General features: G+C 42.3%; 1 protein-coding gene across 3 annotated transcripts in view; it reads right to left on the bottom strand.

Moving 5' to 3' along the window:
• LOC106593536 (WASH complex subunit 5) overlaps positions 1–7070 on the bottom strand; it is a 52182-nt gene extending 45112 nt beyond the window's left edge. The window contains exons 1-10 of one of the 3 annotated variants that reach the window (XM_045713415.1): positions 6919–7070; positions 6287–6528; positions 5883–6028; positions 4988–5072; positions 4120–4220; positions 3327–3519; positions 2399–2551; positions 2139–2252; positions 1757–1928; positions 138–265 (exon numbers count right to left, since the gene is read on the bottom strand). In XM_045713415.1, the coding sequence (XP_045569371.1) occupies positions 138–265; positions 1757–1928; positions 2139–2252; positions 2399–2551; positions 3327–3519; positions 4120–4220; positions 4988–5072; positions 5883–6028; positions 6287–6472 (1278 nt within the window). In that variant the 5' untranslated portion in view covers positions 6473–6528; positions 6919–7070. Of the gene's footprint in view, positions 1–137; positions 266–1756; positions 1929–2138; positions 2253–2398; positions 2552–3326; positions 3520–4119; positions 4221–4987; positions 5073–5882; positions 6029–6286; positions 6529–6780 lie in introns of all 3 variants that reach the window. The other 2 variants (XM_045713417.1, XM_045713416.1) reach the window with 2 other exon arrangements.
• Between the last annotated feature and the right edge of the window lie 5214 nt (positions 7071–12284).

Here is a 12284-nt window from a genome sequence, read left to right as displayed (position 1 = left end):
CTGAGAGAGGAAGAGAAAAAACCAGGGGGAACACAGATGGTGAATTCACCATTTATATTCAGAGACCCGACACGTTTTTTTTTAATTGTGTAATTACAACTTGGCATCAAATCATATATGATATTGTTGAGACTGACCTCTTTGAGAGTGAACTCGAACTGGGCGGTGTCGAGGAGTAACTGGAAGAGGATCTTGGGGTTGTACTTGGAGTCGTTGATCACCTGATCTTTGATCTGGCGCAGACGCTTGTTGTTGAGATCATAGGCTGCAAGAAGACAACACAGCACAGTTTAGGAATATAGTATCACCTGGCATGACACAGTATCACCTGTCATGACACAGGATCACCTGTCATGACACAGGATCACCTGTCATGACACAGGATCACCTGTCATGACACAGTATCACCTGTCATGACACAGTATCACCTGGCATGACACAGTAATACCTGGCATGACACAGGATCACCTGTCATGACACAGGATCACCTGTCATGACACAGGATCACCTGGCATGACACAGTATCACCTGGCATGACACAGTAATACCTGGCATGACATGCAATCACCTGGCATGGCATGACATGCAATCACCTGGCATGGCATGACATGCAATCACCTGGCATGGCATGACATGCAATCACCTGGCATGGCATGACATGCAATCACCTGGCATGGCATGCAAAAACCTGGCATGACATAGTATCACCTGGCATGGCATAGTATCACATGGCACGACACAGTACACCTGGCATGGCATGACATAGTATCACCTGGCATGGCATGACACAGTATCACCTGGCATGGCATGACACAGTATCACCTGGCATGACACAGAGTTTCACCTGGCATGGCATGACATAGTATCACCTGGCATGGCATGACACAGTATCACCTGGCATGGCATGACATAGTATCACCTGGCATGGCATAGTATCACCTGGCATTACACCTGGCATGGCATAGTTCACCTGGCATGGCATGACATAGTATCGCATGACATGACAGTATGACCTGGCATGACATAGTATCACGACACAGTGTCACCTGGCATGGCATGACATAGTATCACCTGGCATGGCATGACATAGTGCCACCTGGCATGACATAGTTAACCTGGCACGACACAGTGCAGCCCAGCACGATTACACCCGAGGTTCTGTCTGATATGACTATACCTGAGGTTCTGCTCTACCTGGTTTTGATACTAGTTCTCATTCCCACTTTAATCATTTTACATTTTAGTCATTTAGCAGACGCTCTTATCCAGAGCGACTTACAGTAGTGAATGCATACATTTCATACATTTTTTTCCCTTTTTTTCTCCGTACTGGTCCCCCGTGGGAATTGAACCCACAACCCTGGCGTTGCAAACACCATGCTCTACCAACTGAGCCACACGGGACCTTAAAAATAAATCAATACAAAATGCTTCATGAACCCTTTATAAGGCCTTTATGGATGCTTCATGAACCCTTTATAAGGCCTTTATGGATGCTTCATGAACCCTTTATAAGGCCTTTATGGATGCTTCATGAACCCTTTATAAGGCCTTTATGGATGCTTCATGAACCCTTTATAAGGCCTTTATGGATGCTTCATGAACCCTTTATAAGGCCTTTATGGATGCTTCATGAACCCTTTATAAGGCCTTTATGGATGCTTCATGAACCCTTTATAAGGCCTTTATGGATGCTTCATAAATCAGTTGTAAGCCCATTTCATGCATGGACCTAGAGGTCTATAGAAAGACCTACCTGAGTCTGCAGTGTGTAGCATCAGCCAGCGTATAGAAACGTTACAGTCCCGTAGACAGTTGAGCAGCTTGGGGATGTTATCCAGGACGATCTCCTCCCTCAGAAACCCTTCCTTCAGCAGCTGCTGAATCTGTGGCCTCAGGCCCTCCATACTGACTGAATAACGACTGGCCTAGAGGAGGGTTAATGTATGGTTAGTTACAGGGTGTTATAAAAGGTGTTATAACATGGCAGTGGGGGGGGGGGGTCATAAGCAGTCCTCTAACCTTCCACATTTTCACAACAACTTGTGAAGGATATGATGGGAGACTCACGTCTATAACAAGTGAAAACCATTTCATGTTAGTAGACGTTTTGTCAGTAAGCCTGTTAGCCTCTATACCTGCTCTCTGATATTGGCCGAGTCCAGGGTGTAGTTGAGGGCGATCTTGGCAGCTTTATACGGTTCCCAAGCCTCCACCAGATTCACAGTGATTCCCATGTAGACACTGATGACCTGCAGCAGGAGAAATTGTAAATACTTTAAACCAGCGTAATGGCTGGTGGCCGAGGGAAATATACTGCATCAAGATAAACAAGTACACTAAATGTTTTTTTTCCCCCTAGTATTCAGGGAAGTACAGTTTAGATGGTGTCTCTCACCCAGTTATCAGGGAAGTACTTGTCCACTATCTCCCTCATCTTGGCCTGTTGAGTCTGAAGTATGGAGGGAATGAAGTAGAGACAGACATACAGCATGGCAGCCTGGTTAGCTAAGGCTGTGCTGCGATGCTCAGGCAGAGGGTACGCAGACACCTGGGGGGAGACACAGGACATCTTTAGAGACAGGACTAAACATGGATCTGAGACTGGTTATGCTAACGCTGTGCTGCGATGCTCAGACACCTGGGTGGGAGACAGAGGACATCTTTAGAGACAGGACTAAACATGGATCTGAGACTGGTTATGCTAACGCTGTGCTGCGATGCTCAGACACCTGGGTGGGAGACAGAGGACATCTTTAGAGACAGGACTAAACATGGATCTGAGACTGGTTATGCTAACGCTGTGCTGCGATGCTCAGACACCTGGGTGGGAGACAGAGGACATCTTTAGAGACAGGACTAAACATGGATCTGAGACTGGTTATGCTAACGCTGTGCTGCGATGCTCAGACACCTGGGTGGGAGACAGAGGACATCTTTAGAGACAGGACTAAACATGGATCTGAGACTGGTTATGCTAACGCTGTGCTGCGATGCTCAGACACCTGGGGGAGAGACAGAGGACATCTTTAGAGACAGGACTAAACATGGATCTGAGAATCAGACGATTACATGATAAATAACATACAAATAGATAATAATAAAACATTCAAGACAACGTAATATTGTAGCATTAGTCGGGGTGTAAGAACTGTCATTCAGCTCTAGGATACTAACCACCCAAAGGGAACCAATGGAGTGTTTACGTTACCAACTAGGAAAAACAGTGACACGACAAACTCCTTTTAAAAAAAAAGGTAAGAAAACAAAATGGTTATAAAAAAACAATTTAAAAAAATCCAGGAAATGATCCGTTTGAGTCTTACCTGGTTATAGATGTCATCAGAACGCAGCCTGCCGATCACCATGCTGATGAAGGTAGAACTGATAGGCACTCTCTGGAAGTAGCTCTCAGGGTAGTTAGCTGGCCGTTTGGCCCCTGACTGGCTGGAGTAGCCTGTACTACGCAGCAGCTTACAGATGTCATCCAGGTTAGAGTCTGCTGAGGAGCGGGCAGCACTGGATAGACAAACAGGACATGTATTGTTAGGAACACGGTCCATTTTAACTCAAGATGTTTTGTTTTCTTTCATTAAAATAACTTTTTAGCTCTCTCTTGTACTACGCATTAGATTTCAGCCTGTGAAATGTTTTCAAATCAAAATGTTATTGGTCACATACATATATTTAGCAGATGTTATTGTGTGTGTGAAGTGAAATGCTTGTGCAAAATTGCTTAGGAGCTAAAAGCAGAGCTTCCATGTCTGTCAGCGCTCTCTTACTGTCCTAGTACTATAGATAGTATTATGGTATTATAGACATTATTATAGTATTATAGATATTATAGTATTATAATATTATAGATATTATTATAGTATTATAGACATTATTATAGTATTATAGATATTATAGTATTATAATATTATAGATATTATTATAGTATTATAGATATTATTATAGATATTATTATAGATATTATTATAGATATTATTATAGATATTATTGACAGCATTAAACAGTCCCTGACAAAATAACAAAGAAGATTGATTCTTAAAAGGGTTGAACTGTATAAAGGATGTAGAAGCCATTTCCCCCCAAAAAGAGCAGCAAAAGTCTGACCTGTATCTATAGTAGGACACCAGCATCCTCTCTCTGACCTCTCCCTCCATCTTCTGGTCAATAACCAACAGCATGACTCCATAGAGATACAGGGCTTCACACTGGTTAACAAGGAGAAACACCACATCATAGGACTGTTACATACCTTCTGGACATCACCAAACATACAGGGCATCACACTGGTTAACAAGGACAAACACCACATCATAGGACTGTTACATACCTTCTGGACATCGCCAAACATACAGGGCATCACACTGGTTAACAAGGACAAACACCACATCATAGGACTGTTACATACCTTCTGGACATCGCCAAACATACAGGGCATCACACTGGTTAACAAGGACAAACACCACATCATAGGACTGTTACATACCTTCTGGACATCACCAAACATACAGGGCATCACACTGGTTAACAAGGACAAACACCACATCATAGGACTGTTACATACCTTCTGGACATCACCAAACATACAGGGCATCACACTGGTTAACAAGGACAAACACCACATCATAGGACTGTTACATACCTTCTGGACATCGCCAAACATACAGGGACGATTTTCATGAAATGTATAAAAGTTGATCTTAGAGCTACAAAGCTTCCAGGGAACCCGACCCCCGGGGCCCCTCTACAAAATATAAGTCATTACAAGAGATTGGGGCGGCAGGGTAGCCTAGTGGTTAGAGCGTTGGACTAGTAACCCGAAAGGTTGCTAGATCGAATCCCCCCCGAGCTGACAAGGTAAGAAAATCTGTCGCTCTGCCCCCATGAAAAAGGCAGTTAACCGTCATTGAAAATAAGAATTTGTTCTTAACTGACTTGCCTAGTAAAATAAAAATTAAATAAATATTTTTTTTACCAGGAGTTGTTTTCCATCCTCATTCAGCAGCACAGTCTCCAGGGTCTGTTGAATGTAAACTCCTTCATACAGGTCATCCAGGTACCTGGAGAGAAGAACGGCTGATTAAATAAAGCATGGTGAGGAAATGGTGAGACAGACAGACTACTTGACACACCACACATTAAGGCTTCAGGCTCAATGAAATGGTGAGACAGACAGACTACTTGACACACCACACATTAAGGCTTCAGGCTCAATGAAATGGTGAGACAGACAGACTACTTGACACACCACACATTAAGGCTTCAGGCTCAATGAAATGGTGAGACAGACAGACTACTTGACACACCACACATTAAGGCTTCAGGCTCAATGAAATGGTGAGACAGACAGACTACTTGACACACCACACATTAAGGCTTCAGGCTCAATGAAATGGTGAGACAGACAGACTACTTGACACACCACACATTAAGGCTTCAGGCTCAATGAAATGGTGAGACAGACAGACTACTTGACACACCACACATTAAGGCTTCAGGCTCAATGAAATGGTGAGACAGACAGACTACTTGACACACCACACATTAAGGCTTCAGGCTCAATGAAATGGTGAGACAGACAGACTACTTGACACACCACACATTAAGGCTTCAGGCTCAATGAAATGGTGAGACAGACAGACTACTTGACACACCACACATTAAGGCTTCAGGCTCAATGAAATGGTGAGACAGACAGACTACTTGACACACCACACATTAAGGCTTCAGGCTCAATGAAATGGTGAGACAGACAGACTACTTGACACACCACACATTAAGGCTTCAGGCTCAATGAGTGAACAAACCAAAATATCTCAATCCAAAACAGACATCCTGGTTGATATCGGAAGGAAGTAATTCTAGATCACCTGATCAGATCAACGATGTACTTGTGGACACTTTCAAACGCCAGGTAGAATCGTGAAAGTATCTCTATGTTGTTCTCCCGGAACTCATCGTCCAAATCCTGCAGATCTGGTTTGGCTTCTAGCTTACTGTCGTAGTACTCTGGACCCTGGAAGGCAGCGGGAGAATATAAAAAGGTTACTTATGGACATAACGTTATCCCTGTACTTCTTCATCATCATCATGCCATAACACATTGTAAATAATTGAGTTCATGGATGACGGATGGAAATCAAATAACTTGAAAGACCTAACCATGACCCTGGCGGTGTCTGTCCATTATCTAAGGAGGTGCACCGCAAATGATGTCCTTTCACTGTGATCTCATCTCATACCTATTTAACAAGACAATCCCCCCCCATCTCACCTTGAAGTAGCTGAAATCACAGATGATGTCTCCATATTTCTGCTGGTCGCTCTTGTCTTTGAGCCTGAAGACAGCAGGGATGAAGTCCGAGAGGCGGAGGAGCTCGGCTATGATAGCGTTACCCCGGGACACGATCCTCAGCACCGCCTGACCACACAGGTTGTTCTCCGCCAGGAAATCCACCATGGCGGCGGTCTGGGTCTACAAGGCACCGCTGCAAATCGGGCTCTGGCCCCCCACTTCTACACAAAGAGAGACACAGCTGCCACAGGTTAAACCAGGGACTAAAACTGCATCTCTAAATAGTATTCATTTGTATAACGTTAACGAGTTCAGCTAACTACGTGAAACAATTGTACATTTAACGTTAGTTATCACCGGCAGGCTAGTTGAAGTTAGTGGCCGGTAAGATATTTTGCAACAAGCGGTTTATTCTACCGAGCCGAGCGAGTTTCTATATATTTTACATGCATCATTTCACAACAGTAACTCACATTATTAAGGTATACACCTATAGTATAGTGTAGCTGCTAGCTAAATGTTGACCGTTTATAAGGTATACACCTATAGTATAGTGTAGTTGCTAGCTAAATGTTGACCGTTTCAGGTTTTTCAATTCAATTCCTGTTTACCGTCACATGACAAACCACATGATTCCCCCGCTGCCTCCCGGCAGAGTGTTAGTGGACCACAAGATGGCGACGAAGTCAAGACTAAGAGCAGGGGGCTTCTTCTTCGTGTGAATGTTCTGCCGGCTGGGAGACGCTTCTTCTTCTTCGTTGCTATTATGGCCGCCCGCAAACAAATATTATAGGTGCATGCCGCCACCTACTGTATTGGCTATGTATCAGCCTACGATTCTGTGGTATGAATTCATTACTTTGTGAAAAAATTGGCCTACTAACTAACTAACCCTGCACCCATTAAAACCTCACCACTATACTAACTAACCCTACACCCATTAAAACCTCACCACTATACCAACTAACCCTGCACCCATTAAAACCTCACCACTATACCAACTAACCCTACACCCATTAAAACCTCACCACTATACCAACTAACCCTGCACCCATTAAAACCTCACCACTATACCAACTAACCCTGCACCCATTAAAACCTCACCACTATACCAACTAACCCTGCACCCATTAAAACCTCACCACTATACCAACTAACCCTGCACCCATTAAAACCTCACCACTATACCAACTAACCCTACACCCATTAAAACCTCACCACTATACCAACTAACCCTGCACCCATTAAAACCTCACCACTATACCAACTAACCCTGCACCCATTAAAACCTCACCACTATACCAACTAACCCTGCACCCATTAAAACATCACCACTATACCAACTAACCCTGCACCCATTAAAACCTCACCACTATACCAACTAACCCTGCACCCATTAAAACCTCACCACTATACCAACTAACCCTGCACCCATTAAAACCTCACAACTATACCAACTAACCCTGCACCCATTAAAACATCACCACTATACTAACTAACTCTAACTCATCTAGGAATCTCCCTCCTACAGACATCTAGAATCTCCCTCCTACAGACATCTAGAATCTCCCCCTACAGACATCTAGAATCTCCCTCCTACAGACATCTAGAATCTCCCCCTACAGACATCTAGAATCACCCTCCTACAGACATCTAGAATCTCCCCCCTACAGACATCTAGAATCTCCCTCCTACAGACATCTAGAATCTCCCCCTACAGACATCTAGAATCTCCCTCCTACAGACATCTAGAATCTCCCCCTACAGACATCTAGAATCTCCCTCCTACAGACATCTAGAATCTCCCTCCTACAGACATCTAGAATCTCCCCCCCTACAGACATCTAGAATCTCCCCCCCTACAGACATCTAGGAATCTCCCTCCTACAGACATCTAGAATCACCCTCCTACAGACATCTAGAATCTCCCCCCTACAGACATCTAGAATCTCCCTCCTACAGACATCTAGAATCTCCCCCCTACAGACATCTAGAATCTCCCTCCTACAGACATCTAGAATCTCCCCCCTACAGACATCTAGAATCTCCCTCCTACAGACATCTAGAATCTCCCCCCTACAGACATCTAGAATCTCCCCCCTACAGACATCTAGAATCTCCCCCTACAGACATCTAGAATCTCCCCCCTACAGACATCTAGAATCTCCCTCCTACAGGCATCTAGAATCTCCCCCCTACAGACATCTAGAATCTCCCCCCTACAGACATCTAGAATCTCCCCCCTACAGACATCTAGAATCTCCCTCCTACAGACATCTAGAATCTCCCTCCTACAGACATCTAGAATCTCCCTCCTACAGACATCTAGAATCTCCCATCTAGGCACTGTGTCAGTATGGTTTGCTACCTTTAGCAGGTCAGAACGCGGACTTGCAAATTTCGGTAACAAAATAAAGGGAAATGGGGAAGGACAAAATCTTGAACAGCACCACTATCGAACCCTGTACCTATACACTATCTAACCCTGTACCTATACACTATCTACTATCTAACCCTGTACCTATACACTATCTAACCCTGTACCTATACACTATCTACTATCTAACCCTGTACCTATACACTATCTACTATCTAACCCTGTACCTTTACACTATCTACTATCTAACCCTGTACCTATACACTATCTACTATCTAACCCTGTACCTATACACTATCTACTATCTAACCCTGTACCTATACACTATCTGCTATCTAACCCTGTACCTATACACTATCTACTATCTAACCCTGTACCTATACACTATCTACCATCTAACCCTGTACCTATACACTATCTAACCCTGTACCTATACACTATCTACTATCTAACCCTGTACCTATACACTATCTAACCCTGTACCTATACACTATCTAACCCTGTACCTATACACTATCTACTATCTAACCCTGTACCTATACACTATCTACTATCTAACCCTGTACCTATACACTATCTAACCCTGTACCTATACACTATCTACTATCTAACCCTGTACCTATACACTATCTAACCCTGTACCTATACACTATCTAACCCTGTACCTATACACTATCTACTATCTAACCCTGTACCTATACACTATCTACTATCTAACCCTGTACCTATACACTATCTAACCCTGTACCTATACACTATCTACTATCTAACCCTGTACCTATACACTATCTACTATCTAACCCTGTACCTATACACTATCTAACCCTGTACCTATACACTATCTATACCCTGTACCTATACACTATCTACTATCTAACCCTGACCTATACACTATCTACTATCTAACCCTGTACCTATACACTATCTACTATCTAACCCTGTACCTATACACTATCTAACCCTGTACCTATACACTATCTACTATCTAACCCTGTACCTATACACTATCTACCATCTAACCCTGTACCTATACACTATCTACTATCTAACCCTGTACCTATACACTATCTAACCCTGTACCTATACACTATCTAACCCTGTACCTATACACTATCTACTATCTAACCCTGTACCTATACACTATCTACTATCTAACCCTGACCTATACACTATCTACTATCTAACCCTGTACCTATACACTATCTACTATCTAACCCTGTACCTATACACTATCTAACCCTGTACCTATACACTATCTACTATCTAACCCTGTACCTATACACTATCTACCATCTAACCCTGTACCTATACACTATCTACTATCTAACCCTGTACCTATACACTATCTAACCCTGTACCTATACACTTCTTATCTAACCCTGTACCTATACACTATCTACTATCTAACCCTGTACCTATACACTATCTACTATCTAACCCTGTACCTATACACTATCTACTATCTAACCCTGTACCTATACACTATCTACCATCTAACCCTGTACCTATACACTATCTAACCCTGTACCTATACACTATCTACTATCTAACCCTGTACCTATACACTATCTACTATCTAACCCTGTACCTATACACTATCTAACCCTGTACCTATACACTATCTAACCCTGTACCTATACACTATCTACTATCTAACCCTGTACCTATACACTATCTACTATCTAACCCTGTACCTATACACTATCTACTATCTAACCCTGTACCTATACACTATCTACCATCTAACCCTGTACCTATACACTATCTAACCCTGTACCTATACACTATCTACTATCTAACCCTGTACCTATACACTATCTACTATCTAACCCTGTACCTATACACTATCTACTATCTAACCCTGTACCTATACACTATCTACTATCTAACCCTGTACCTATACACTATCTAACCCTGTACCTATACACTATCTACTATCTAACCCTGTACCTATACACTATCTACTATCTAACCCTGTACCTATACACTATCTACTATCTAACCCTGTACCTATACACTATCTACCATCTAACCCTGTACCTATACACTATCTAACCCTGTACCTATACACTATCTACTATCTAACCCTGTACCTATACACTATCTACTATCTAACCCTGACCTATCTACTATCTACTATCTAACCCTGTACCTATACACTATCTACTATCTAACCCTGTACCTATACACTATCTACTATCTAACCCTGTACCTATACACTATCTACCATCTAACCCTGTACCTATACACTATCTACTATCTAACCCTGTACCTATACACTATCTACCATCTAACCCTGTACCTATACACTATCTACTATCTAACCCTGTACCTATACACTATCTAACCCTGTACCTATACACTATCTACTATCTAACCCTGTACCTATACACTATCTACTATCTAACCCTGTACCTATACACTATCTACTATCTAACCCTGTACCTATACACTATCTACTATCTAACCCTGTACCTATACACTATCTAACCCTGTACCTATACACTATCTACTATCTAACCCTGTACCTATACACTATCTACTATCTAACCCTGTACCTATACACTATCTAACCCTGTACCTATACACTATCTACTATCTAACCCTGTACCTATACACTATCTACCATCTAACCCTGTACCTATACACTATCTAACCCTGTACCTATACACTATCTACTATCTAACCCTGTACCTATACACTATCTACTATCTAACCCTGACCTATCTACTATCTACTATCTAACCCTGTACCTATACACTATCTACTATCTAACCCTGTACCTATCTACTATCTAACCCTGTACCTATACACTATCTACTATCTAACCCTGTACCTATACACTATCTACCATCTAACCCTGTACCTATACACTATCTACTATCTAACCCTGTACCTATACACTATCTAACCCTGTACCTATACACTATCTAACCCTGTACCTATACACTATCTACTATCTAACCCTGACCTATCTACTATCTACTATCTAACCCTGTACCTATACACTATCTACTATCTAACCCTGACCTATCTACTATCTACTATCTAACCCTGTACCTATACACTATCTACTATCTAACCCTGTACCTATACACTATCTACTATCTAACCCTGTACCTATACACTATCTACTATCTAACCCTGACCTATCTACTATCTACTATCTAACCCTGTACCTATACACTATCTACTATCTAACCCTGACCTATCTACTATCTACTATCTAACCCTGTACCTATACACTATCTACTATCTAACCCTGTACCTATACACTATCTGCTATCTAACCCTGTACCTATACACTATCTACTATCTAACCCTGACCTATACACTATCTACTATCTAACCCTGTACCTATACACTATCTACTATCTAACCCTGTACCTATACACTATCTACTATCTAACCCTGTACCTATACACTATCTAACCCTGTACCTATACACTATCTAACCCTGTACCTATACACTATCTACTATCTAACCCTGTACCTATACACTATCTACCATCTAACCCTGTACCTATACACTATCTAACCCTGTACCTATACACTATCTACTATCTAACCCTGTACCTATACACTATCTACTATCTAACC

Source organism: Salmo salar, unplaced genomic scaffold (genome assembly GCF_905237065.1).
Source record: "Salmo salar unplaced genomic scaffold, Ssal_v3.1, whole genome shotgun sequence".
Taxonomy (NCBI): domain Eukaryota; kingdom Metazoa; phylum Chordata; class Actinopteri; order Salmoniformes; family Salmonidae; genus Salmo; species Salmo salar.
This window is presented reverse-complemented; position numbering and strand designations above follow the sequence as displayed.